This window comes from Centruroides vittatus, unplaced genomic scaffold, assembly GCF_030686945.1.
Source record: "Centruroides vittatus isolate TY-2023 unplaced genomic scaffold, ASM3068694v2 contig_5, whole genome shotgun sequence".
NCBI lineage: Eukaryota > Metazoa > Arthropoda > Arachnida > Scorpiones > Buthidae > Centruroides > Centruroides vittatus.
Genome location: NW_027122286.1, coordinates 2,143,441 through 2,170,422, shown reverse-complemented (window position 1 = coordinate 2,170,422; position 26,982 = coordinate 2,143,441). Strand labels below are relative to the sequence as shown.

The 26,982-nt window shown below is 35.2% G+C and overlaps 1 protein-coding gene and 1 pseudogene across 2 annotated transcripts; both read left to right on the top strand.

The window, feature by feature from the left end:
• LOC136978198 (kelch-like protein 41a) lies at positions 1–26,485 on the top strand. Of its 2 annotated transcripts, none has more exons than XM_067273850.1 (3): positions 1–194; positions 9,647–9,907; positions 25,437–26,485. In XM_067273850.1, exons 2-3 carry the CDS (start codon positions 9,675–9,677, stop codon positions 26,446–26,448), a joined length of 1,245 nt encoding a protein of 414 aa, XP_067129951.1. In that variant the 5' UTR covers positions 1–194; positions 9,647–9,674; the 3' UTR covers positions 26,449–26,485. The 2 variants fall into 2 exon arrangements, with proteins under 2 accessions (XP_067129951.1, XP_067129950.1); XM_067273849.1 differs by having other exon boundaries at positions 14–186.
• On the top strand, positions 17,177–19,561 carry LOC136978147 (uncharacterized; annotated as a pseudogene).
• Positions 26,486–26,982: the final 497 nt, after the last annotated feature.

The following is a 26,982-nucleotide window of genomic DNA, read 5'->3' as shown; positions in this document are numbered from 1 at the left end:
ACATCACGTGACTTTTAAAGCGAAAAATCACGTGGGTAAAACGTGTAATGTTTTCTTTCAGTGGTAAGTGTTGTAATCATAATACAGAAGTTTTTGTTTCGGTTTCGGTTATGGAGAAACTGAAATTAAAGGTGGAGTTTTAAATTTTTTGTAACGAACAGAATTTTTAATTGGATATATCGACAAGTAAGCCCGTAAGTTTATAAATGTAATCATATTCGTGCGTGTCGTGTATTTTGTGCAAAATATGCATTAATTATTTCATAATGTACAGTACACAGATAATGTATGACTAACGTTATGGAACAGAACACATTATACAAATGATTATACTGAGCATTATAGGTCTTGCTTATAATGGGTAAAACTGTAGTTAATTACACAGTTTGGTTAATGTTACCTATGGTAGCGAACATGGCGGCTCGTCTCTGAAACAGTGGGGACGCACGTTCTAACCTAACCTATTCTAATAAATTACCATAATTATTGCCAACCAAATTATTAGAATAGGGGTAATTTATTAGAATAGGTTAGGTTAGAACGTGCATCCCCACTGTTTCAGAGACAAGCCTCCATGTTCGCAACCATAGGTAACATTAACCCACAGTTTTAATGGTTTAAATTAAATTATGATTTAGATCAGTCATGAGTAACGTGACCAGACGTCCTGTTTTGAATGGGACTGTCCCTTTTTAGAGTTACGAGTCCCGGTGTCCCCGAAATGAACTCTGGGACGCAAAATTGTCCCGTTTTCTGAAACCGCGCGAAAATTTGAGTAGTCGAGCCGCCGACGGCCGTCGCGCCGGCGGCCGAACGCGATCGGTGTGCGAGAGCAAACCGCGTCGTCGGTTGACGCGACGATAGCCGAGAGTGGCGAAGACGTCATCGCTCGCGCTTTGTTGACTAATTGTTTGGCAGATTTTTCGTTCGCCCACTTCTCGATATTTGTTTTGTTGTTGTTTGATGCTTGTGTACCTAGTAAATAACTTAAACTTCTTTTGTTTTGGAATCATAAGTTAAAATGCCGAAACGCAAGTGTACGTTCAATGTTAACTTACAAGCAAAATATCCGTTTATCAAGCAAATAAATACTCCCTCAGATGTCAGATGTGAAAAGTGTCGTACAGAATTTAGCGTTTCCCATGGTGGTGCCAGTGATATTGAACAGCATTTAAAGTCTGAAAAACATAAAAATGCCGATCGTACCGCCGCTTCGAGTTCTTCGATGTTAACCTTTTTCAAGAAATCGGACGCACCAACTTTAAAGGATTTGGATATCGCCGCGGCAGAAGGCGTCTGGGCTTATCACACGATACAAGAAAACCACAGTTTTCGCTCTAATGATTGTGCGTCGAAATTAATTCAATCATGTTTTGATCCCAAATTTACATGCGCGCGTACGAAATCAGAAGCTATTGTAGTAAATGTTTTGACGCCTACAGCAATGAAAGAATTAAAAGATGATCTTGATAAGTCCAATTGTATTACAATACTAAACGACGCTTCAAACCACGGTAACAAGAAAATATACCCTATTCTAGTGCGCTTTTTTCAACCTTACGTAGGTGTGCAAGTAAAAATTTTAGATCTCCAAGACCAACCAGGTGAGACTTCTGACATCATTGTCGATTATTTAAACCAAGTGTTGACAGATAATAATTTGACAGCAAAAGTCGTGGCATTTTGCGGAGACAATGCCAACGTCAATTTCGGAGGTGCGGCTAGGCGAGGAACTAACAATGTGTTAACGAAATTGCAATCATCACTGAAAAAGCCATTGATAGGTATTGGATGTGGAGCCCATGTAATTCACAATGCAATAAAATCTGCTGCAGACAGGCTACCCTTAGATTACGAAAGCATTATTGTGAAGATATATTCATTTTTTTATATTTACACGATTCGAGTTGAAGCTCTAAAGGAGTTTTGCGCCGAAACTGAAACGGAATATCAACAAATGCTCGGCTATAGCAAAACTAGATGGCTTGCTCTTATGCCTGCCTTGGAAAGGGTTTTAAAAATGTATCAGCCATTAAAAAACTACTTTTTGAGTATTGAAAAATGTCCCCTGTTACTAAAAAACTTTTTTGAAGATCCCACATCCGAATTGTGGCTTTATTTTTTACACGCTCTGTCAGCAAGTTTTCATCAAGCTGTATTGAAACTGGAAGGTCAGACTGTATCGGCAATTGAAGCTGCAAAAGAAATCAATCAACTAAAAGACAATTTGACTCAGAAACAGACCAATCAGTTTCTTCCATTTATGGTCCGTCAATTAATAGTGAAATCGAAAGATAATGTTACTGACATAGATGAAGAGTTTGTGAAAAGGGCGGCTACAGAATTTTATCAAACAAGCCGTGAATATCTGGAGCAGTGGACTTGCTTTCTTACCAAAGAAATGGAGATATTTTATTGGGCAGATTTAAAAAAGGTCCCCGCATGGGAAGACGTTCAAAAATCTCTGGATGTATTAATTGAAAAGGAATATATTGACTGTAATAAAGATGCAGAAGTTTTTGACGAATTTTCGTTAATTTGTAACTACATTACATCGGATAAAGTAACCGAATGGAATAATCTAAATGTTTCCACGGAAACTCGTTGGGTGGAAGTATTCAAACACTTTCGAGCCAACAATCTTCAGCATGAAAACTTTTCTATTTTAATTGAATATATTTTATGTTTGCCTGCTACAAATGCTCCAGTAGAAAGAGTATTTTCTATGATGAACAAATTGTGGCCATCTGAGAAGACCCAGTTACAAATTTCAGTTCTAAAGGCGATGTTGATAATTAAGGTGAATATAAAAAAAACGTGCCAAGAGTTTCATTCTTACTTAAAATCATCACCAGCTATATTAAAGCAAATTTGTTCCTCTGATAAATATAAATATAACTAAACGTTTCGGGTATATATATTTTTTAATTCGTAACTTTTAAGCTAACTGACTTTTTCTGAATAAATAACTTTAAAAAAGTGTTTTTTTTATTGACTACCTGTTAATTAACCTAAATAAACCAATGTCCCGTTTTGAGTCAAAAAATAAATGGTCACGCTAGTCATGAGCAATTCGCGGCCCGCGAGGTCCTAATATATGACCCTGAGGATTTGCCACTTAATTTTATTTGAAACTAGATCAGTAGAAAGATGAGAATACACTATATATTACTAGCTTGTATATCATCAGTGTATTATTTTAGTAACCTAGTGTACTGGCTTTATGGAGTATGTTGGTACTCAACAGGTATATAGCCTGCAACTCCATAAGAAAACAATGCATGCGGTCTGCCAAAGCTTATAAAATTCACTTGTGATGAGCAATCCTTTCAGGGTGCAGACCACAAGTTTAGATTTTCTTCTTCTAAATAATTCTTGCTTTTGAGTTTAACCGATATTCTATGTAAAAAATAACAAGATCTAGATTTAGATAGAAGCAAGTCTAAACTATTGATTAAGTCTATACTAAGTGACAGTTGTTTAAGGTGAGATTTAACCATATAAGTCTTAATCTTGCCTGCTGTCGATAAATCAATCAATCAGCTGTTTTAAAAAATATATTATGCATGCATTGTTCTTTGTTAATAAATTCATGTGAGAGAGATGTCTGAAAACACAATAGCAGAAAAATGAAAGACTGATTAAACTTCCATGTGAATCAATAAGTAAGTGAATATAAAGAAGAATTGGATACCTGAAGGATTGAATAAAAGAGAAAATTAAGGATTGAAAATGTAAAATATATTGAATTAATTTTTTTCCAGATTTCAGCTGTGTAGCAATCTATTAATCACATGTACAGTTTTCCAAAAACTGTTTTTGAGCCAAGTTTGAACCCCTCCCTTTTCTTTATGTACTGTACTGTACATGATGTACTTTTGACAAACACTCTCTGCCTTAATTATATATGTACAATAAGTTCACAGACCTGTATTATAAGTAATTTTTAGGTAAATAAGTGTATTAAGATCCTAGCATTAAAATAAATTCTACCATATCTTAAAATTTAATTTATATCAAAATTCCACCAATCATAAGATAAGTATTAATAAATTATTTGTAAAATTATTTACTTGACAATTTTCTGTTTGATTCAAGTATTGAACCCCTCCCTTTTCTTTATGTACTGTACTGTACATGATGTACTTTTGACAAACACTCTCTGCCTTAATTATATATGTACAATTAGTTCACAGACCCCCCCCGACATTGAAGAAATGACTTAAAAAGTTCTACAGATATTTTCTGACCAACAATTTATTCACATGACTAGTAAGTAGGTTTATAAAAACAAATTTGTTTGCCACTGATACTAGTAAAAATGCACATGTAGATAATGCCTCCCCTATTGTGAACAATATACTTTTCACAATTCCCTGTTTCCTTGTTAAACTATAGCCTAAATGTAATTAATTGATGGTTCCTGTGAAAGAAACATCACATTGAACAGACTAAAAGTTAATCTAACACATCAATTTTGTATCTGAAGATTGCATTACTTTTGTCAGATTACAGTTTGATAAAATTGTCTTCTACAATAAAAATAAAACTGGCAATATTAATTTAATATAATGTCATAGTCTTCAATATCTGATAACTGTATTGATTGTACATTGTTATAAGGAACAATAACATTTTTATAAATATAATAAATGCTAAAATTATTTTTTTTAATTATTTATTAATTTGTATTTATTTGAAATAACAGTATTTTTCAAATCTTACATTCACATCAGAGTTAAGAAAAGATTCTTTAGTATCTGTAAAAGTTAGGTGTTCTGTTTTGGAAGAAAATAAAAGGCTTTTACAGTGTTTACTCGCTGTAACTAAGTTTAATTTAAAGAAGATAATGACAGAGACAGCTCTGGGAGCCTTGACATTTTTTGATGACCTGAATGTGATTTGGTACATTATTTTTTGACATTTAGATTTTGAATTGAAGCAACGATGGAATCATTTTTCAAAAATGGAAATCAATTAGGACAAGGTTTACTAGAATGTGTAATGTCTTGATCACTCTGCTAAATGAACTTAAAGATGAAGAAACAAAGATTAATTTTACTATTTTAGAAAAACTTGAGTTTGATTTAGCTAATTTGGATACAGAAACATATAATATTCTATCACAGGAATCTAGTCCTGACAAATTAGAATATGCTGCTATTGAAGAATATCAAGAGAAAATGGATCTTGCAAAAGTAGGCATAGAGATATTTAATCAATTGAACTATGTATCGGTAACTTGTAGAGTCCTGTTTTCCAATAGAGATCTTAAAGGTGTGGTTAAGATGTCATATGACAAAAACTGATAACCAATTGAATATTGCTTAGTTTGAAAGATTGGAAATGTTATTATATTTGAAAAATGAAGTTGAAAGTGAAGGGAGAATTTCTTTAACCAAAACAGGTTTTAAACAATGAGAATTTTGCATAAAAAGAATGAATGACAAGGGATATTGAGGAATTTAAAAAACGAAGCATGAACAACAGATTACCAGTAAACAATGTATTGTTAATAAAGAGGATACGAAAAAGGTATAAAAAATGTATTTAGTTAAAATGTTTTTAAAGAATTTTTGTAAAATCTTATTATGTACGTACTCGCGTCACCCATGTTAATAAAAAACCTTTGATTTCCTGTAGCACTGATGAGGGACCAGGACTCATAAAACTGGTCCGTAATGCATTTGATGAAGAACCAATAAAAATAGTTTTCAAGCCTGTTCAGGCTGTAAGTTAGTCTACCGAATGTTTTCGGAATTAAAGAGCCAACCACCTATCTAAAGGTGTGGTTAAGATGTCATATGACAAAAACTGATAACCAATTGAATATTGCTTAGTTTGAAAGATTGGAAATGTTATTATATTTGAAAAATGAAGTTGAAAGTGAAGGGAGAATTTCTTTAACCAAAACAGGTTTTAAACAATGAGAATTTTGCATAAAAAGAATGAATGACAGATTTTGAGGAATCTTTGCTAACTGCTGCTGGGGATCTATTCTGAATTGTATCATTAAGCTAATGAATGCAACAAAAGCCATTTTCTATCAGAATCATGGGATCAGTGTTTAGTCATTATGAAAATGCTATACTATGATTAAATTTTGTTTTTGGTTCTGATAGCCATGTGTGATAAGCAAACTTCTGTTAAGTTATTCGCATTTTTCACCGGATGCTCGCCCTCTGGTGTTTAAAAACAAAACTATTCTATCTGGGTCGTTTGATTAATTCTTGTGTATTATCAGCAGTAAAGATGAATAACAATAGAAAAAGCAAAGCTTTCTGTTGCGTTCCAAATTGCAATTTCAAAGATTTATGGGAGCCTAATATAAGTTTTTGTCTATTCCCACATGAAAAACAGATGATTATTCGGAAATCAGTCAGTTATATTTATGAGCTTCTCCGAATTGTGAAAGAGTGGATTAGACTTAAGAATTGGTGGTTTCCCGATTGTCCAACTTTACACGAACAAGTTATGCTGTCAATTTTAAAAAGATATTTTCTTAAAGTTTAAAATGGCAGTTTTTTTGTGTGGGACACAGGGTTGGATTTAAGCATTTCGAAGCCCTAAGCTGAACTCTGTAAATCCCCTTACCAACCTTTCACAAATAACTGATTTATTTATTTAAATTTAAATGAAAAATAAGCATTATGAACACCATTTTTAAAATGTATTATTAATAAAACATCAAACCACACCTTAATCCATTAGAGAACAAAAATTTTAATGTCAAACTAATGTTTTCAATTTTATTCAAAAGCCATTTTCAGGTTCTGTATTATATTTTGTTCACGTATGTATAAATTAAAATGATAGCTTTGAATATATCATGTATAAAAGTTTTACATTTATTCTTTGATAACATTTTCACACAAGAAAATTCAGCTAATATTAGTACACAGCAATACTAAAAATATATGCTTTGCTCTGAAAACAGTGGGATTAGTCATGTGACAAAAACAGACTAGCTGAATAACATTTTAGTCGTGTGACAAAAACAGTTAACTAAATTATGATTGGTTAAAGCAGTGGTTCCCAATCTTTTTTAGGATACGGAACACTTTTGTGAGCAATTTTCTTTAGCGGAACACTTACTTAAGTTAATATGAAATACATAAGCTTGTCATCAGTTATTTTATTAGAATTGAGCAGTTATAATTCAAAATCTCTACTCATATTATTAACGCCAATTCTAAAACAGGAAAAAATATACCTAAATAACTTTAATGGGAAACTTGTGCCTGATGATTTTTACATATTTCATTCAGTTTTTATCATTGCCTTTATCTTATTCGAAACAGTAGTACACTCCATAAGTACGAGTCGTACATATATATTTAAGTTTATGAAAATTTTATGATTTTAATTTTTTGATATTCGGCAGCTCGAATACAATTGTACACTTTCTGATTTGCGACTAAATCTGCGGAACACTTGGGAGATGCTTACGGAACACCAGTGTTCCGCGGAACACCGGTTGGAAACCACTGGGTTAAAGCATAATAGCCATTGATAGTATGGAACACAGACACATTTCAACCAATTACCTGGAACAAATCTATTTAACATGGAGCAGAGAATAATGATTTGTCTAAAGGCAGTGGTTTCCAAAATGGGTGCTACTGCCCCTAGTGTTACCACCCGTTTGGTTTTCACCCAAACAGTCTGGTTTTTAATTCATTGTCTGGGTTAACTGTTAATTTTGTCCGGGATTTCATAGAAATTGTAAAATTGTGATGAAACAAAGTACTAGCAAATGTTTTTATAAATTTACTTTATTTTAGCAGCGAAAGACTTCACACTCTCACCAAAACAATTCACCATCTTATGCTGATGTATGACACAACCTGTTGACTTTTTTCTATTTTTGCTTCTCTGCTCTTTAAAAGATAAGTTATTTAATTTCTTAATTTATGTTGCTCCTAGACAAGTGCCTAAGTTGTTTAGAACTGGCAAGCACGTTTTTCTTTGCATGGTAAAATAACATTGCGCATGCATCAGAGACTTCTGTTTGAACAAACCTGACCTGCCGTCTGGATCAGCAATTTTGAAAAGGTGGCAACACTAACTCTCCCCTGAGAACAATGAGTAAATCTACAGGGTGAAAAGAAGCAAATGGGTGGCAGGGAGCACTGTAGGCTGGGTACTGAACGGTGACCATAGGCAAAGGTTGGGGTCACTGACAGCCTTTCCCTTTCCTCTGTTAAACTGATAAGAAGAAACATTGCATTTAATGGTTTCCAAATGTGGAGAACAATGTATGGTAAGGACAAGAAGTGTGAAGTTCATAGAAAAGTTTTTCAACCAATATTTCCAAGTCTTTCTTACACAAGAGAAAATGGGTTAGGAGTAGTGTTACCACCCGTCCGGTTTTCATCCAGACAGTCCGGGAATTGACTCACTGTCTGGGAATTTCGTAGAAATTGTGAAATTACAATGAAACAAAGTTCTTGTAAATTTACACTATTTTAACAGCGAAAGACCTCACACTGACTGAAACTCATCTGCCATTCTGCCATGTTACTCTGTTTACGCCGACATGTAGCGTGCAACATACCTCCTGTTGACCTTTTTTTTTTATTTGCTTGTATGCCTGTACACATCTCATATAGAACTGAGTTGTCTGTTCTTTCTTTCCTAATTTAGGTTACTTACGATACTCCTATGTAAGTCCCTAGTCCCTAACTGTAACTGATTTAGAAGCAGCATGCACGTTATTCTTTGCATTGTAAAATGACATTGTGCATGCGTCAGGAACTTTTGTTCGAACAAGCCTAACTTGCCCTCCGGGTCAGCGAGTTTGAAAAGGTGGCAACACTAGTTAGGAGCATTGGGTATAAATTTATGGAATCATGGGGCAGTGGCTTGAAAAAGTTTGGGAATTACTACTCTAAGGTTTGTTAACTGCTATTTGCTAAGAAGACTTATTGAATGTCTTACATGTTGCTTTCATTAAGTTATTGGAAGAGCTCAGAATAGTCTCTTTAAATTGTTTGTAGGAGAAACAAAGAATAAATCTATCAAATATATTTTTTGTAATAATTCTCATAAGAGCAGAATGTGTTTCCATTCTCTGCTCTTGTGAGGATTATTACAAGAACAACAAAATTACATATTGTTGTTCATCATCAGTCTAAGTGCTTTTTAATTAGTATTGCTACACATTAATTAACATGCATATCATTATGAAAATTATTGTCAGACACATATTGCTTACTTTTTCAAACTATGGTTGACAAATAAGTATAATTTTTGAAAAAAAAAGATTAAGTTTATTTTTAGAAAATTTAACACTGATATGCACAAAATAACACTTTTCTTACTTATTCCTGCAAAGTTTAACCTGAATTACAAACATTAAAAAGCTGTTCCATTTATCAAACATTTGAAAAAGGGTTTTTTTAAATGTTTGATAATGAAATGGCTTTTTATTTAAAGAAGGCCTCTAATTGCAGCTGAAAATGTTTATTCTGAATTACAAACATTGCTGGAATAAGTAAGAGATATTATTGTATGCATATCAGTGTTAATTGAAAAATTCCAGTTTATTAATAAACTTGAGAAAAATTCTTTTTTAAATGAATCTTGTAAAATTAACCTACTTTTTTACAGAAAAATCTGATTGAAGTAATATTTTCTTATTCAGATACTGAATTAACCTGAAGAAGAAAGAAATGGAAGAAGCATTGGAGGATTTTGTTATTGTTGATCGAGCAGCTAGACTTTTTAACAACAATTATCTTAGTGATGTAACAGTTATAACTGGAGAAGGGGCAAATCAAAAATCTTTTCCTGCCCATAGTCTTATTTTGAAAATTTCTAGTCCAATGTTTGAAGAAAAACTTCAAGATGAGAAAGAACTGAAATTCCCATTTGTCAATCCTTCAGTAATGGAAGCTGTTTTAAAGTAAGAAATTATTATTCTGTATAAACTGCACTTCATTGTTATAAATGAATTGCAATTTTTAAAAAGAATTTCCAAGTTTTCATACATAGATTAAGGAAATTTATGCTGTTAAAATGTTTAAACTTGTATTTACACCTGTATCAACAATACTTCCTTTGTATGAATATAAGCTGTCAAAAGCTTTGGTGGGTTAAAGTCCTTTATTTTGATTCTTTTCAATTTGTTCAATTTTAAATTATAATATACTAAATGCAACTTATAAATACAGAATATTAAAGATTCTTGGTAAGTTGAACTTCCTTAACTCAAAATTTTGTTAACCGAAATTTTATTTTTGTCATGACTTACTGTATTCTATGGTATATAAGACACATCTCCATTTCAGCCGAGAATAATTAGGAAAAGTACTTAGTGTATTTAATTAAGCCATTGTGTGTCTTTAGCACTTGGTCCCAAATTTTTTTTACTGCATTCTGGTTTAAAAAAGTAAAATTAAAATGCCATATTTTTATTACAGGGAAAAAAGGAGTTTAAAAGTCATTTATTATTAAAATTTACTATTAAAATATTTAACATAAATACATGAAAAAGCTGCTTAACTATAGTATATAACAATTATACTAATAATATGTTTAATAATGTTTAAACAATAACAGTTTTACATCAAACCACACCGGGATATGTGTAATAATAAACACAGAACCAATTTCAGTGTGTATACATATGAATTTTAGATTTAATTAGTTTTAATAATTTTCTCTCCTTCTTAACCCTTCTTTCTAATTTCCTTTGTCCATTGTTCTGGCTTCTGGGAACGCGGGCTTCCCACTCCCCACCCACCAGGGGGTCGTGTGGAACAAAGAGTTCGAGTGGAGGACGAGTAAAATCTGGGTCATCGAAGAGTCACTTTTTCTCCGGCCGGACACGAGGAAGCACGGACGAGAACGGCGAGCTCGTGAGACGGAATTCTACGAGGGCCGAATAGAGAGCCGTGAGGTGAGGATCCGGACCGTAGAGTCAAAGACACTGACAAGAAATTATCCTAAAAGGTATTTTTACAACGTTGACGAACCCAGAGATACGCAGAATAAACCACCAGCCGGAATCGGAGTTCAGCGAGAACAAGGGTACCCCACTATCCTATCAATTCTTCTCACTTCCTACTTTTATACTTTTCTATCCTTTTAGGTTTAAGTTAGTTAAGAATCGCGCGGGTTTTATTGTTACAATCGGACAACAAGAGAAGTTGGACTGAGGGAATCCACAAAGAACTTATTTGTATATATTATTAATCGCGAAATTAAATTTGTTTTAATTGAATTCACGTGTCTGTGTATTCCTATCGCGCTTCACACTTTACATTGGCGTCCGCGACAGGATTCCCTCCTCGTTGATCCAATTCTCTGTATAGCTGTACTGATTATCAGCCATCGTTGTAAGTTATATGGAGGACAAAGGTACTCCCAGTATGAGTTTGGTGGCAGAAAGCCACAGTGAGAACCCCCCACTCGTGGTTACTGGATTCTTAGGGATGATCCCCACTTTCTCAAATTCGCCTAACGACACGGTAAATATAAATCAACTATTTAGAACCATTGATAATGTGGCTAAGTTAGCCCAATGGGGGGACGAGGTTAAGGTGGCTGCGTTGCAAGCTAAACTAAAAGGTGAACCATTAAACACTTTCTTTTGTTTATTGGAGCAATCGCCTGCACCAACGTTTAAGGAAATTGAGCAAGATCTAATTAAATGTTTCCAGAAGCACGAAGGGAAAGGAAGGGGCTTACTCGATCAATTACTAAATTTGAGGCAAGGAGGAAAGGAATTAGTCAGTGAGTATATCATTAGGACTAAAACCATAATGTCTAGGGCTATCCGGAGTAACCCAAATATCGTGACATTCAAAGATGAGATTATCAAGGAGAGGTTCATCAGGGGATTAGACATAAGTATCCGAAGTCACGTATGTCGCAGGGAACCTGCTACCTTAGAGAAAGCTTTCGAATGCGCTGAAAGGGAGGAAGAGCTAGAAAAGGAATGTAGTAATCCTAGAGACCTCAAAACGGTCTGTTATAACTCCCAAAGCGAAGTGGGTGCTGAATGTACTAGTCCTGAAGTAAACCCTGACAAGACTCCAAAAAATGAGGATCGGTTAGCCAATTTAGAAAAAGGGTTGAAAACCCTGTTCGAAATAGTTTCCAAGATGGCCGAAAACTCGACCCAGACTACTAAGTCGCCTAATATTAACAGCAGACTTTGTTTCGTTTGCAATAGCCCAAATCACTTGGCTAGGAAATGCCCCAAAAGAAATAGTCAGGATTTAAACTAGTCCGGGAACCTGATCAGGGTCAGTGTCGTGTTCCCATCCTCATCTTTAAACTGACCGAATTTTCACGTTCGGAGAGGGGACTCCCATTAATATGTGGCAGGGTAGTGGGGGTAGAGATTAAATTCTTAATTGACTCTGGTGCGGAAAGGTCTTTAGTTGATATAGCGCTGACTCAAAACGCGAAATTGGCTAAGTCCTTCCAGGTTGCAAGAAGGGGTGAGATCACCCATATCAGAGGTATCAACGGCACAAGCTCCACATGTAAGGAAGTCCTAAAGGGATCGATAAGCTACAAGGATGAGATAATACCCGCTTCCCTTTGTTGTATGGAATTCCCGGATATGCTAGAATACCAAGGGATCTTGGGGATGGATGTCATCAACTCAATCCCGTCATTGATAATTGATGGATGTACATTCATCAGTCGTGAAGCTAGAGTATTGAACCATAGTCCTCGCCCATCGATCATGTATTTCGATTGCTTAAGTAGTACTCTGGTTGGCACCGCCATAACTCCAGGAACTACAAAAATGAATGACGAAAATCAGGTGACTCGCGTCCTCGATAAGTATCCCGGTTTGTTTTCGGAGGGGGTCGAAGATTTGAAAGGCACCGATCTTTTTATGCACAGCCCTGAAATAGACACTAACCGGGTAATCAATACCCGTCAATACCGTATTCCGAATTGCTACCTTGCCGAGTTAAAAAAATTGACTGATGCATATCTTAAGGCAGGCATCATAGAGGAAAGCCATTCGGAATGGAATTCCCCCATCCATATTGTGAAGAAAACCTCGGGTGAAATCAGAATGACTTTGGACTTACGTAGGATTAATGACATAACGAAACCACAGGTGTTCCCGCTAAGTAGGGTGGACGAAATACTCACGACCTTCCATGGTAGCAAATACTTTTCCGTAATAGACCTCAAATCCGGTTACTTCCAGATCCCGCTTGACCCCAAGGTTAGGCATATATTTGCATTCACTACCCCTTGGTCCAAATATCAATTAACGCGTATCCCACAAGGGGGGAAGAACAGCGGTCGGTTCTTTCAATATTGTATGTCACGTCTCCTCGCCCCCTTCATCGGAAACAAATGTTATGTATTTCAGGATGATATCATCCTTTTTTCCCCTTCTCTGGAGGAGCATTTAAAACTTCTTGATCAAGTGATAGGGATCTTACATAAGGCAAATCTGAAGCTCCACCCTACCAAAAGCAAATTTTGTGTTAGAGAAATTAAATATTTAGGTCACATCATTAGTAGTGATGGTATATACCCTGACCCAGGCAACGTCGAAGCAATTAAGGAATGTAAAACCCCGCGTAATGTCAAAGAGGTTCGCAGTTTCCTCGGAATGGTCGGTTTTTTCCGCAATTTCATCCCCAATTTTTCCGAGATGGCGCTGCCCATGACTGAACTAACAAAAAAAGGGAAACATTTTGTTTGGGACAGTAATTGTCAGTCCAAGTTTATGAGGTTCAAGGAAGTTTTATCAAACCCCCCCCTTTTGGCACACCCAGATTTCTCTTCTCCGTTTGTGCTATATACCGATGCCTCTGATAGTTGGCTAGGTGCCGTTTTGGGACAGCAACGGGATGAAGGCGTGGTCCCACTCGGATATTATAGCAGGAAGTTTAGGGGACCGGAATTGAGGTATTCAACGATCGAGAAGGAGTGCCTTGCGATTATTCTCTCTCTCCGGCACTTCAAATCGATAGTTCTAGGTCACGAAGTTTCGGTATATTCGGATCATAAGCCCTTATCTTACTTGAGGAGTATGAATAATCACAACGACAGATTAATGAGATGGGCCTTAGAATTGACGAATTACGATGTTACGATAGCTCATGTTAGGGGTAAACACAATCCGGTGGCCGACCTTTTGTCACGCCCGATATGTTGCGGAGAGAGACCTAACTTGGTCAACCAGTGTTTAGATGTGCACAGTCCCAGTTTCCACCATAGAGTAGTGGAATCACAAATGAAAGACGATTTTTTAAAAAAAATGAAACTAGGTCTTGCGAAGGCTCAAAGGAACATGCACCAGGGTCTTGCCGGAAAGGGTGTCCAGCCAGAATTCCAGTTGGAAGGAGGTGTGTTAGTCCACATTAAACCAGGAAGATATGGACTATATAACTGGAAGCGGATATGTGTAGGTCAGAAAATGGGTGAAGAGGTTGTTAGAGCGTTCCATGAGTCTGGCCTTGGGGGGCACTTGGGCATAGAGAAGACTTGTAATACCGTTGACAGGCATTACTACATACGGGGTCTACAATCGGTAGTCCGATCGGTAGTGAGGGTGTGTAGGACATGTCAGAGGTTTAATTTACACAAGGGAAAGGAGCCGTTCCAAGAAACAGAGTTAGCTGGCTTCCCTTTTCAGAAGGTAGCTATAGATATAGTCGGCCCACTCATGGTTACTCCCAGCGGAAATCGGTACATTCTATCTATCATTGACGTTTTCACCAGGTATTCTGAAGCAATTCCTATTAAGGACCAGACTGCAAAGAACGTTGCAGACGCCATATTCCAGCATGTGATATGCCGTTACGGTTGCCCCGAAATTATTATCTCAGACCGGGGGGCTAATTTCACTTCTTCCACGTTTCAGGAATTATGTGGCATACTCCGTATCAAACATAAAATCACTACTGCTTACCGTCCGTGTGCGAACTCGGTTTGTGAGCGGTTTAATAAGTCTATATGTAGTATTATAGCTCGGATCTCCAGAGGAAGTAATGGGAAGTGGGATGAGCATCTTGCTCAGGCAGTGTTTGCTTATAATAACGCCACTCATGCATCCACCGGCGAATCCCCTGCCTTCCTTCTCTTCGGTTTTGACCCCAGGTTACCTCAGGTCTTTCCGACGGGCGTGCCGGCCCACCATAATTTGCATGATTATCGGAGGGAGCTGTTAGAAAAATTGAACACTGTTCGTAACTTGGCTTATTCACGGAGCAGGCAAAACAACTTAAAGAATAGGGAGCGGTGCAATATAAAAAGGAAAGGGCGTGGCTTTAGTGTTGGTGAGAGAGTGTGGCTGTTACGCAAGCACCAGGGTAGGAAGTTCGGAAAATTTTCCCCTAAGTATTCGGGTCCTTTCCGTATTACGAGAATTTTAGGTCCAGTAACCGCAGAGTTGGGTGGTAGTGATGGAAAGAAAAATTGTATTGTGCATTTCGATCGTTTGAAACCATATTATTCATATGCTGTATATAAAGGTCGAAACCATTACCGACCCAACAACAATGATTCCCCGGATATGTCTGATGATGATGGAGGTGATGAGATTGCATTACAGTACAGGAGACAGCCGATGATACCTATCAGGCGGCAAGAAGACGATGCATCACCAGAGAATCCCCTTGAATCGGATGACGAGCATCAAGCTGTTCCCGCAAGCGAGGGTCGATACCACCTTCGGAAAAGGAGAGTAGATTACTACAAACTCCATCATGGACTTTGAGCCTTTCCGATGGGGCGTATGTGGCTGTACGCCATATTTTTGTACATATGAATTTTAGATTTAATTAGTTTTAATAATTTTCTCTCCTTCTTAACCCTTCTTTCTAATTTCCTTTGTCCATTGTTCTGGCTTCTGGGAACGCGGGCTTCCCACTCCCCACCCACCAGGGGGTCGTGTGGAACAAAGAGTTCGAGTGGAGGACGAGTAAAATCTGGGTCATCGAAGAGTCACTTTTTCTCCGGCCGGACACGAGGAAGCACGGACGAGAACGGCGAGCTCGTGAGACGGAATTCTACGAGGGCCGAATAGAGAGCCGTGAGGTGAGGATCCGGACCGTAGAGTCAAAGACACTGACAAGAAATTATCCTAAAAGGTATTTTTACAACGTTGACGAACCCAGAGATACGCAGAATAAACCACCAGCCGGAATCGGAGTTCAGCGAGAACAAGGGTACCCCACTATCCTATCAATTCTTCTCACTTCCTACTTTTATACTTTTCTATCCTTTTAGGTTTAAGTTAGTTAAGAATCGCGCGGGTTTTATTGTTACAATCGGACAACAAGAGAAGTTGGACTGAGGGAATCCACAAAGAACTTATTTGTATATATTATTAATCGCGAAATTAAATTTGTTTAAATTGAATTCACGTGTTGTTACATCAAACCACACCGGGATATGTGTAATAACAAACACAGAACCAATTTCCAGTGTGTATAAACAAATAAACAATCTCTGCACAAACATTTTCTAACTCTTTTCGAATTCTTCAGGTGCAAAAAAACAGTTACCTGATGGAACATCCTTTGGAACAAATGTGAATTTACAAAAGCTTTTAAAAAATATGATTTGAGCAACCATTCGGACCATAAATATAAACTTAAAGCTGCGCGTGCATTGTCCTCTGCATAATTATCAATCAACTAATGACTATACCATCGTGTCAAGCAGAGCCTACCAAGCCATCAACAACACCATTTCCTCCTTAAAATTTATAGAAGATGATGCAAATTTAGCTTTAAAAATTTTTATGGCCTCAACCAACAGAGGTGTTGTGTGTGCAATGTTGTGAGGAGAAGTTGGCACGTGAAGTCCATCACAATTTCCAGATCTACTGTATAGGTAGAGAGGGTTGTGGAAGTTCTTGCATGTTGCACATCTGAAATGTTCTTGTTTTCTTGTTTTCATAGAATGTTTAGCAGACCCAATGTACAGAAGGTCCCTATTTCATCTGGTGTCTCTGATAGGGACACTGTATATGTTAGGGTTGGGATGGTCCTTTCCATTATGAAGGATAGTGAAAATAGATTGGTCCCTCTGGAAAGTTATACAGATTGTAAGTTTCCTAATAATTTTTGCATATAGTGGGGGTGCAGTCATGTGATATAATGTTATTGCTCCACCCAACAAAACAATTGTCTGCCATATTGGTTGCTCATTTCACATTATCTTGCTCATTCATTTTATTATGTCAACATGGAAGAAAGGAATTTTACCTGGCTATGCAGCCAATTTAAAAGGTAATGATTTGATAAAATATAAAGAAAAAATTTCTTTTATTGGATGGGATCCATATGAAATGAAACCAATGGATTTTTCATTCAATGATTTAACCATGTGGCCCACTATAGAACATGTAGACATAGTAAATTATTTGGTTTTAACAACTAACCCTGTCACATTGGATCAGATGAAGGCATACAAATCACTTGATGTCCATAATTATTTGAAAAGTGGATTTATTCATTGTGATATTTTATCAAGAGCTGTTTATAATGATTTAATTTTGCTTGTAGGAAAGGTACGTATCTTCATGTGAGATTTTCCATTACTCATAACATAAACTGTTATGTAAAATGAATATAATTTTATATTTAGTCACATTTTAAGTTGATTAAGTTGTATTTATAATTACTATCAAATTTTTTCTTTTGTCACCATGGTTTTGTGTTGTGGAAGTTTCTAACAACCTATTATTAATAAGATTAAATTAATTAGCCTAATAAATATGGCTATAATAAATTAGAGGGCTTATCACATCAGGGACTGATTGGAGCAAAATAGATTAAATTTTTACAAAAAAAATACTTTAATTAACCACAAACAAATTTTTAGTAGAATGCATTTTGGACACAAAGACCCCTCTTCAGCTTACATACATCAATACAGTATAAACATAAACATAAATATCTACCAAAACCATCATAACATAAATAGCAATTCGAGAATGTTTTAGTCTGGAATTGCTATTTATTGCATTCTACTAAAAATTTGATTGTGGTTAATTAAAGTCTATTTTTTGTAAAAATTTAGTCTATTTTGCTCCAGTCAGTCCCTGATGTGATAAGCCCTCCAATTTATTATAGCCATATTTATTAGGCTAATTAATTTAATCTTAATTAATGTTGTAGGACTAGCAACATAAATTAACATTATTTAGCATTACCTATTACTGTTTTAAATATATTATTAAAAGTAAATAGCAGTTTCATACATTGTTTTTGTACATAGGCAAAATCACTCAAAATCTATGGCAGCCAGCTTTAGTAGTGTGGAGTTTAGCGAAGAAAAATGGAGAGGTGATAACTGAGCATTGCAATTGCATGGCTGGACAATGTTCCTCATGCTCTCATGTTGGTGCTATTCTTTTTGCCATTGAAGAAGGAATTAAAATAACATGCTCCCAGACATGTACTGACTGACTGAATAATTGGATTGTGCCACATGTAAAAGATGGTGGTTACAAACCACTATGAAAAATAAATTTTACATCAGCTGCAACTGCAGACAAATGGCGATGTCTTGAAAAAAAGAATATACAAAAGCCACATCCTTCAAGTGATAAAGCTTGGAATATAAACAAACTTAGTAAGACAGAATTTGAGCAGTTTTTGAACAAAATCTCTGTTCATAATCTAACTGCTGCAATTTTGTCAGTGATGCCAGGTTACTCTAATTCTTTTACAAACCATGCCAATTCATCTTTTTGTAGGAACCCACTTACAACTCTGATGTCAAAAAAACTGCTTTACCCTGGGATCAGCTATTAAATCACTGCAGGACAATGTTTGAAACTTTGCACCTGACAGATGAAGAAGTTGATTTTATTAAAGAAAACATAAGCACAGAGTAGAAGCAAGCTGTGGTTTGTGCATAGATTAGGAAGAATAACTGCTTCTGTTATGTAAGTGTATGTAGAGCAGATATAAAGACTCCATCAGTTTCATTAATTAAAAAAGTTTGTTACCCTAAAGAATTCTCTTTTAGGAGTGCTGCAACTGCATGGGGTTGTGAACACGAATAAAATGCTTCTGTTGAATATAAAAGAATACAATGTAAAAACCATGAAATTTTAGTATGAAAGCTTGTGAACTTCCCTTAAATTTGTCCTGGCCTTACATTGGTGCAACACTGGACGGAATTGTCAATTGCAATTGCTGTGGAGCAGGTTTGATGGAAATAAAGTGCCCACAGTGTAAAAGAGATGAAAGTATAGAAGAAAATCCACCAAACTTTCTAAATGTGGGTAAATTCACACTAAAGAAAGATCATGTGTACTATTATCAAGTTCAAACTCAGCTGTTTATTTGCAATGATAGTTACTGTGATTTTGTTGTTTGGACAAAAAAGTCCATTTACATTGAATGCATTACACATTATGAATTGTTGTGGACAAGCATTGTGCAACAAAGTAAGGCCTTTTTTGTGCACTGTATTTTACTAGAGCTAATTGCAAAAAATTTTCTGCCCAGCCAGCTCTACTCCATGAAAAGATTCAGAAAATGTACAAATTTTATAGCATAAAATACTTTACTGTATAACAAATTGTTTAGTTTGGTGTAAAATTACCACTTTTAAGCAACAAAAATAAAAACCCACAAAGTATTACAGTATTGAATAAATATTGTAATTCCATTTGACTAATAATCAGAATTATTAATCAAATAGAACTACACTGTTTGACAAGTTTATTAGAGCACAACAAATTGTTACAATCTTTTTCAATTGTTATAGAATCTTTAAGCAGTTCAATTAATAATGTAGACTGCAAGATTCTATATTGATTTCGGATGTGGCCAATTATTCTTTCTACATGTATCCTCAGATGTGAAAGTTTTCTACTCTGTAGCCGAAAGTTGTTTCTTTCCTCGCATGTATGCTGGAAGTAGAAGCTTTGAACAACAGAAATTTACACTTTCAGCTATGTTAAATACTCTGTCAACTAAAGCAACATCACTGGGATTGAGATAATTAAAAACACCAGAATGCTCAGTTAAATAATGGTTACTAACTCTACCTCCCCATGGTTCTGAAATAAATGATACTGTTCTTGAGGTGTTAACTCCTATTAAAAATTTTATGGTGTTGTGACATTTATATTGTGACTAGGGATTGCAATCAAGCAGTGTTTTGAATCCAGCTGGATTTTTGCTGGATTGAAATTATTCCAGCTGGATCCAGCGCGGATCCAGCGTGGATGTATTTTTGGTGCAATAAAGTGTTATCTATCTATCTATCTATCTATCCTGCAATTTATGTTTTTTTAAACATTTAAACAAAACATTTGAAATAAAACATTTTAAAAATTACTTTAAAAGCTTTTATTATTTAGACTGGTCACTATAAATCAGTAAAACTTCTTACACATTTAGGTAGTAAAATTAACTTTGGTTCGGTTTAACATTTGAGATAGAGATAATTAACTTTAAATGTTTAGTTAGATTATAATTATAATGTAATCTTTAAGTTAAATAATAGCAAAGGTAATTCTACTGATTAATTTATATTAATATATTATAATAATGTAAGGACGGATAATCAGTGGCTAAGTGGCTATCAGTCTTACCAGTTTTCATATATATAGGCTCTACATATTAGTCTGTAGTTATTTATAGGTATATAAAACTATGTACTGGAAGTAGAATAAGTTAAATAAACTACACCTTTATCAATCCAGCAAAATTTAATAAAATAATAACGTTTTCAATCGTTTTTAACGATCTTCCTTGGTTACAAAAAAAATAGAACATTAAATATAGAACATAAAATGTGTTCGGAATAAATATGAAAATTAACGGAAAACGCCCAAACAGACAAAATATACATAAATAAACAAAATAAATAGCGGAAAAAATATATACAGGGTGTTTTTTTTAAAACTGATGGTACTCAGAAACATCTGTAGAGCAATCTAGCAGCTGGACTGTCGCCAAATTTGGGAGAGTGACTAAGGACGACATGGAAAAGAGATTCCGCGAAGAAAAAAGTAGTACCTAAATTCGCCGGTAGAGGAGGATTTGGCGCTGTTGCAGCGAAAAAGCTACCAGCACTTCACTGAAGAAAGGGTCATCAGTTGCTTTTTTCCACTTGCATGGCCGCCTCGCTCCCCGGATCTAACCCCATGTTACTTTTTCCTGTGGGGTTACTTAAAGTCCAAGGTCTATCTTGGTAGTGTCCCAAACTTGATGACTTTGAAGGACAACATTTCTCGAACTGTGATGAACATTCCTGCGGACATGTTACGTTCGGCCATAGAGAACACGGTGTTCAGGATGCAATGAGTTGTCCAGCAGGACGGTGATCACATTGAAGAAGGGAGAAGGTTATTTGCTGATTAATTAAACTTTCGTTGTTACACTGAAACCTCTGTCTGATTATTCATTCGTGTGTTTGTTAATTGCAGCTGGATTTTATGCAGATTCTTAGCTGTTTCGCTACAACAACGCCAAATCCACCCTACCGGCAAATTTGGGTACTACTTTTTTCTTCGCGGAATCTCTTTCCCATGTCGTCCTTAGTCACTCTCCCAAATTTGGCGACAGTCCGGCTGTTAGATTGCTCTACAGATGTCTCTGAGTACCGTCAGTTTAAAAAAAAAACACCCTGTACAGTAATACCTCGACTTACGCTATCCTGACTTACGCGAACCCAGAGTTACGCGATTTTCAAATCTCGACGATTCGTCTTTTGTTTGAGTGCCACGCAACCCTTGATTACTCACTCCCCCCAAACTATTGTTCAGCTTACAGGTTCGGACGTGTCGCGCGGAATCGACGCATAGCTACAATTTATTTTGCCTTATTTATTTCTGTGTTTGTTATATCTACGGAGACTTGAGACTCTACTGTGTCATCCAAACGAAGTAGAACTGATTCTTCTGCATCAAACAAGAAAAGAAAAACCTCATCTTTAATAATATTAACTTTACATTCCAAAGACTTCGATACAAAAATGAAAATTTGTAAATTGGCAAAACTTGATCCTTTAGACCCAGTTCAATCAGATGATCGAATGACGGTTGGAAACTTGACAGAAGGCCTCAGTTTAATTAAAAAGAGGTTACAAATTTTAGAAAATATAGACTCCAACGAAGAGCGCATTTCTTCTACAAAACGAAAAATAAAAAAAATTATTAGCATGTTACGAGGAAATTTTGTGGGAGAAAAAAATCTTTGAGCCGTCAGACGAATTTGTTAGATTTTTAGGAAGCCTTCTATAACAAAATAACTTCGATTTACGATTTTAATAATATAATTTGTTATACATATGTATTATCTAAGATTTTACTAAACATTTTTTTCTAAATCATTGTTTTCTTTAGTCTCCGGCCCCAATTAAAAATAATTTGTATGTATTTATATGCGAAGTTATACCCCGATTTACGCGAATTCGACTTACGCGGTTATCGCTCGGTTCCACCTATCGCGTAAGTTCGAGGTATTACTGTATATAAGATATAACAATGAAACCAGCATTGTCCGTTAATAACATTAATTAATGTAAAAGGATCTCCACATGGTAGACAATGAGTCCGCATCTCTATGGTTTATACAACCAGTTGTCATGTGCGCCTTGCAGATTTCCAATCTCTCAAGATATTTGACCGTTTGCCTATTCATCGTCGTTTTTATAATTGCCGCTTGATCCCATTGGACGTTAACATCCTTCTGTCTTGTGTATGATGCCAGCGCAGTGTTGTCAAGGTTCTTACTGATTGTATATTTGTGCTCTTGAGCCTTTGTTTTAAACTGCGCATTGTTGCACCCACATAAACAAGCTTGGAATTGAAACGTTGGTTGTGTAAAGGCACCGAATATATACCCGTTGTTGAATTCCCATCCTCTTTCTTTTTATTGTTTCTTAATAGTTTGAAAACAGTGGGATTACGTCAGTATACAATACGAAAATTATCAGACCTGGCAGTACATCTATGTATCTTGTTTAAAAAAATGGGATGTAATTAAGCACTATTCTTTTTATATTTATTCCAAACACATTTTATGTTCTATAGTTAATGTTGTATTTTTTTGTAACGAGGAAGATCGTTAAAAGAGATTGAATACGTTATTATTTTCTTAAATTTTGTTGGATTGATTAAGGTATAGTTTATTTATGAGTAATTTAATTATTAGTGTTAGTAAAGTAGTGAGTAAGTAATTAGTAGCAGTCTAGTAGTTAGCAAAGCGGCAACGCGACGACGTAGACTTTTCGCAATTATTTAAGAGAGTTAATTGAGTATTTGAGGATCCGCAAGCGCTGGATCCAGCTGGATTGCTGGATGAGGGATCCAGCAATTGCAATCCCTAATTGTGACCAAGTCTGAGCTCTCGAGATTAATGAAGCTGTGTTTAAATTTCAACACTTTCTGAAAGTTTTTCTGGGGAAGTTTGTGTGGTTCTTTCCATGAAAGAAACTTCACAAACTTTATTAGAACAAACCTCAGTCTGATGGAGTTTTTTGCACTGTCTACTTTTTCTCTTTTCATAGCCCATTCATATCGTTCTTGCTCTTTCTTTCTTTCATCTGCTACATTCTCACGTATTTATTATTGGGACTCAATCTGGAGATTCTAAATCATACAGCTTTGCTTGTTTTCCTTTAAATAAAAAGTAGTTTCACAATAAGTTTTGCTCACATACGCATACACTTTTGTGTTTACAAGTAAAGAAAAATGGGGAGCAGTGAGACAGCAAAATTTATAAGAAAGCAACTTTATAAGACAGCACTTCCTTGTAATTCATTCTAATATATTTTTTTGTGCCATAACAGTCTGAGAAAATGTAAATGCATATTATTTTCTTCATAAACATTACTATTCTATTTAACTATTTTTTTTCTTCTGTGATTTGACTTTGAAACATTAAGTCCAGGTATGAAAGAGATATTAAGGTAAAAGGTTTATTTTTTCATTGCACCTTTTACTTCAGTTTGTTTAAATATTAAGTAAAATCCTACATTTTATTTGTAAACCTTTTGATTAAAAGTTAATTGTGTGTGTCATCATATCCATTCTGAAGGGAACAAAGGATTTTATGACTCCATGAAAAAATTTTTCCAAAGTTGGTTGGTTCGTAATATTTCACTGTCCCATCAATTTTTTCTATATTGGGCATCCATTGTTTTTCTCAGGATTAAAAAAATTGTTGTGAAACAACCATTTAGTAGGATTAAAGTGTGAATTAAGAAAAGTATCTCACTGTTTCTCACTCTCTAGTATACAAACTACAAGGTAACTCAACCTCAATTTATAAAAAATATCACCAAAAACAAGACCAGTTATGTACACTACACTTACCTGAAATGAAATGTTTATTGCAAACACATTTATTATCCATCACAGAAGAATTGGTGAAATTTTGCCTGTTAATTCTGGCAAGTCACTCCATTTGCCTTTGGCATGAAAGATCTTCAGTTTTTATCTTGATGGTGAATTACTGTTGGAATTCAGAAAAACGCCCAATCTTTATGCTTTCCGCGGTTGGAATCACAACCAAATACTATGCAATGAACCATAATAAATTGAAATTAAACTTGAAAAATATGAGTTAGATAGAGATATCGAGATTAACAACCAAACGAACAAGCAACCAATATGGCGCACACTTTTTTGCACAGTTTCTGTATATGTGAGCAGATGTTGTGTGAAGTCACATGCACCCTCTTTACAGTCTGCACGTGTGCCAACTCTAGATAAAAATACACGAGAATTCCATTTCTCTCTCCTGTATAAACAGCATTGCAGGTGAGAATTCTGATTCCAAAAGTTCTATTTCACCTGTTTTTCCTTCTTTTCGCACCTGTATAAACGCAGCCTAAAGCATTAGTGTATTGTTCCAGGACTTTGGTTTGAATCTGGGTTGAATCTGAAACTCCTTAGGAATTTATCATGGGTGGTCTGTTTCAGATATGTTTGACCTGTCTTCCATCATCTGACTGCTTGTGTTGTAGGCCTGGCAAACTTATGATGGATATACAAAAAAGCCCTGAGTATCTACAAGGTCGAAAGAGCCAAAAATGAAAAGTGAGAAACTTAAAAATTGCCATCAAAGACATATCCAAGAATTTTCATATTCCTAAATACACAGGTGGAAAACCATTCAGCTGGTTTGTTTCATACTGTGTGCTAACAAGTCATTAGACATTACACAAAGTGACTAGTTTCATTAGACATATGTTGAAATATGCACCCATGTCAATTTCTGCAGAAACTACATTAGCATTTCAATACTTGACCAGAAAAACTAGACAGATTCTTGAAATGTCTTATTAATAAGATATACTAGCATTTCCAGAAACACCTAGGCATTTTTTGAAATAGCAAATTTTAGCTTGTGGCATACATATACAAATTGCAATTATAATTGTTAATAATCTTAATTAAATATAATTATTAATTATCTTTATATATATAATCATCCAAAGATTTTTAATACTTCTTATCTTTTCAGATACATTTATGCTGATAGTTTACCTGATATTTCAAGTGATGTTGCCATTGAAACTTACAGTACTGCTGACTATTTTATGTTGCCTCATCTTAAAACTCTTTGTTGTGATCACTTGTTCAAAATTCTCTCTCCAAGTAATGCAGTGGAGATTTTTGAATTTGCTTATGAAAATGGAGTTCCTTCAATACTCAGCAAAAGTGCAGTAACATTATTTAAAGAAACTGATAAGGTCTTAAAAAGTAATGGGTTAAGTAAAAGTAATGTTTCACAAAATACAGTAATGAAAATATTATTAAATGCTTCTCCTGTAGATGAAAAAACATTACTGAGACAAATTATAGAATGGGCAATGAATAAAAATGATAAGTTGGAAGATCTATTAAAGCCACTTATTCCACATTTTTGTTTAAGTGCCAAAGAAAGGATGGACATTTTATTGTGTTACTCCTTAACCTCCGAAAAATGCAGTAATCTTTGCACACTTAATAGTATAAATCAGTTAGAAAGTCAATCAGAGCGTGGAGAAAATCGAATTCCTCTAAATCTCCATTTAAGAAATTATAACAAACTGAAACCGCTGAAGGAAGATGATACATTTACCATTGTGTTCTATACCGAATTAGATTGTTTAATTGAGGCAATAGCTCTACCTATCATTTCAAAGGTGAAGACATTCTACACAGTACAGTTTGAGATTAATTTTGAAGATTTAAATTCAAAACAAAACTTTGAGGTTCCATCAACACCCAGAATCTTTTTACAGTGTGAAACAGATGACCTCACAAAATTCCGACTTCATTATCCATTATTTGTTAAGAAAAGAAATCCAGTAAAATTAAAAATTGTAAACCTTGAAAAGCAACTTAATGGTTTAGATATAATTAGACATCAAAAAGTGAATGGTCAATTTGAATGGAATGAGGAATCAATTGCTTATATTCCTAATTATCACAGTGAAGATGATTCAAAGCATTTCCAAATCAGTGGTGTGCTTTTGCGTCTGATTAAGTGATGATGTATGATTTTTATAAAAATCTTATTTGCATAAAGATGACATAACCCAGGATTATCATCTACATTTGAAACTTTAGAAGACTTGCATTAAAAAATGTATAGATTTTTCTAGTGTACTCTTTCTGTTTTTTTTTCCACAGTCTAACTTTAGTTATATCCTCAAGCCAATTTGCTGTTACTTCTGAGTTGGACTGTGAAAAGGATAAAAAAAAAAAAATTATATATTGTTTTATGTAAGTCTTCTAAAGCTTGAAAAGATTTTTATAGTAATATGTTTAAAATCTTTCAAATAATAAACAGTATAGCATAACAATATTTTTTTTTTTTTATACATACTAATATAAACTTTTTCTAATGTAATTTTGAAAATAAGTACATACCCATTCGATAGTCACCAATGTGTGAGATCTCGGGGAGGTAAGAGGGAGTCGTACCTCTTTTTCCCGTGACTCACTTGTCAAGGATGGCTGTTACGTCGACGGCGCGTTACGCGTTACGCGAGTGGAGGAGGAGGAAGGATGGGGCCGACGAT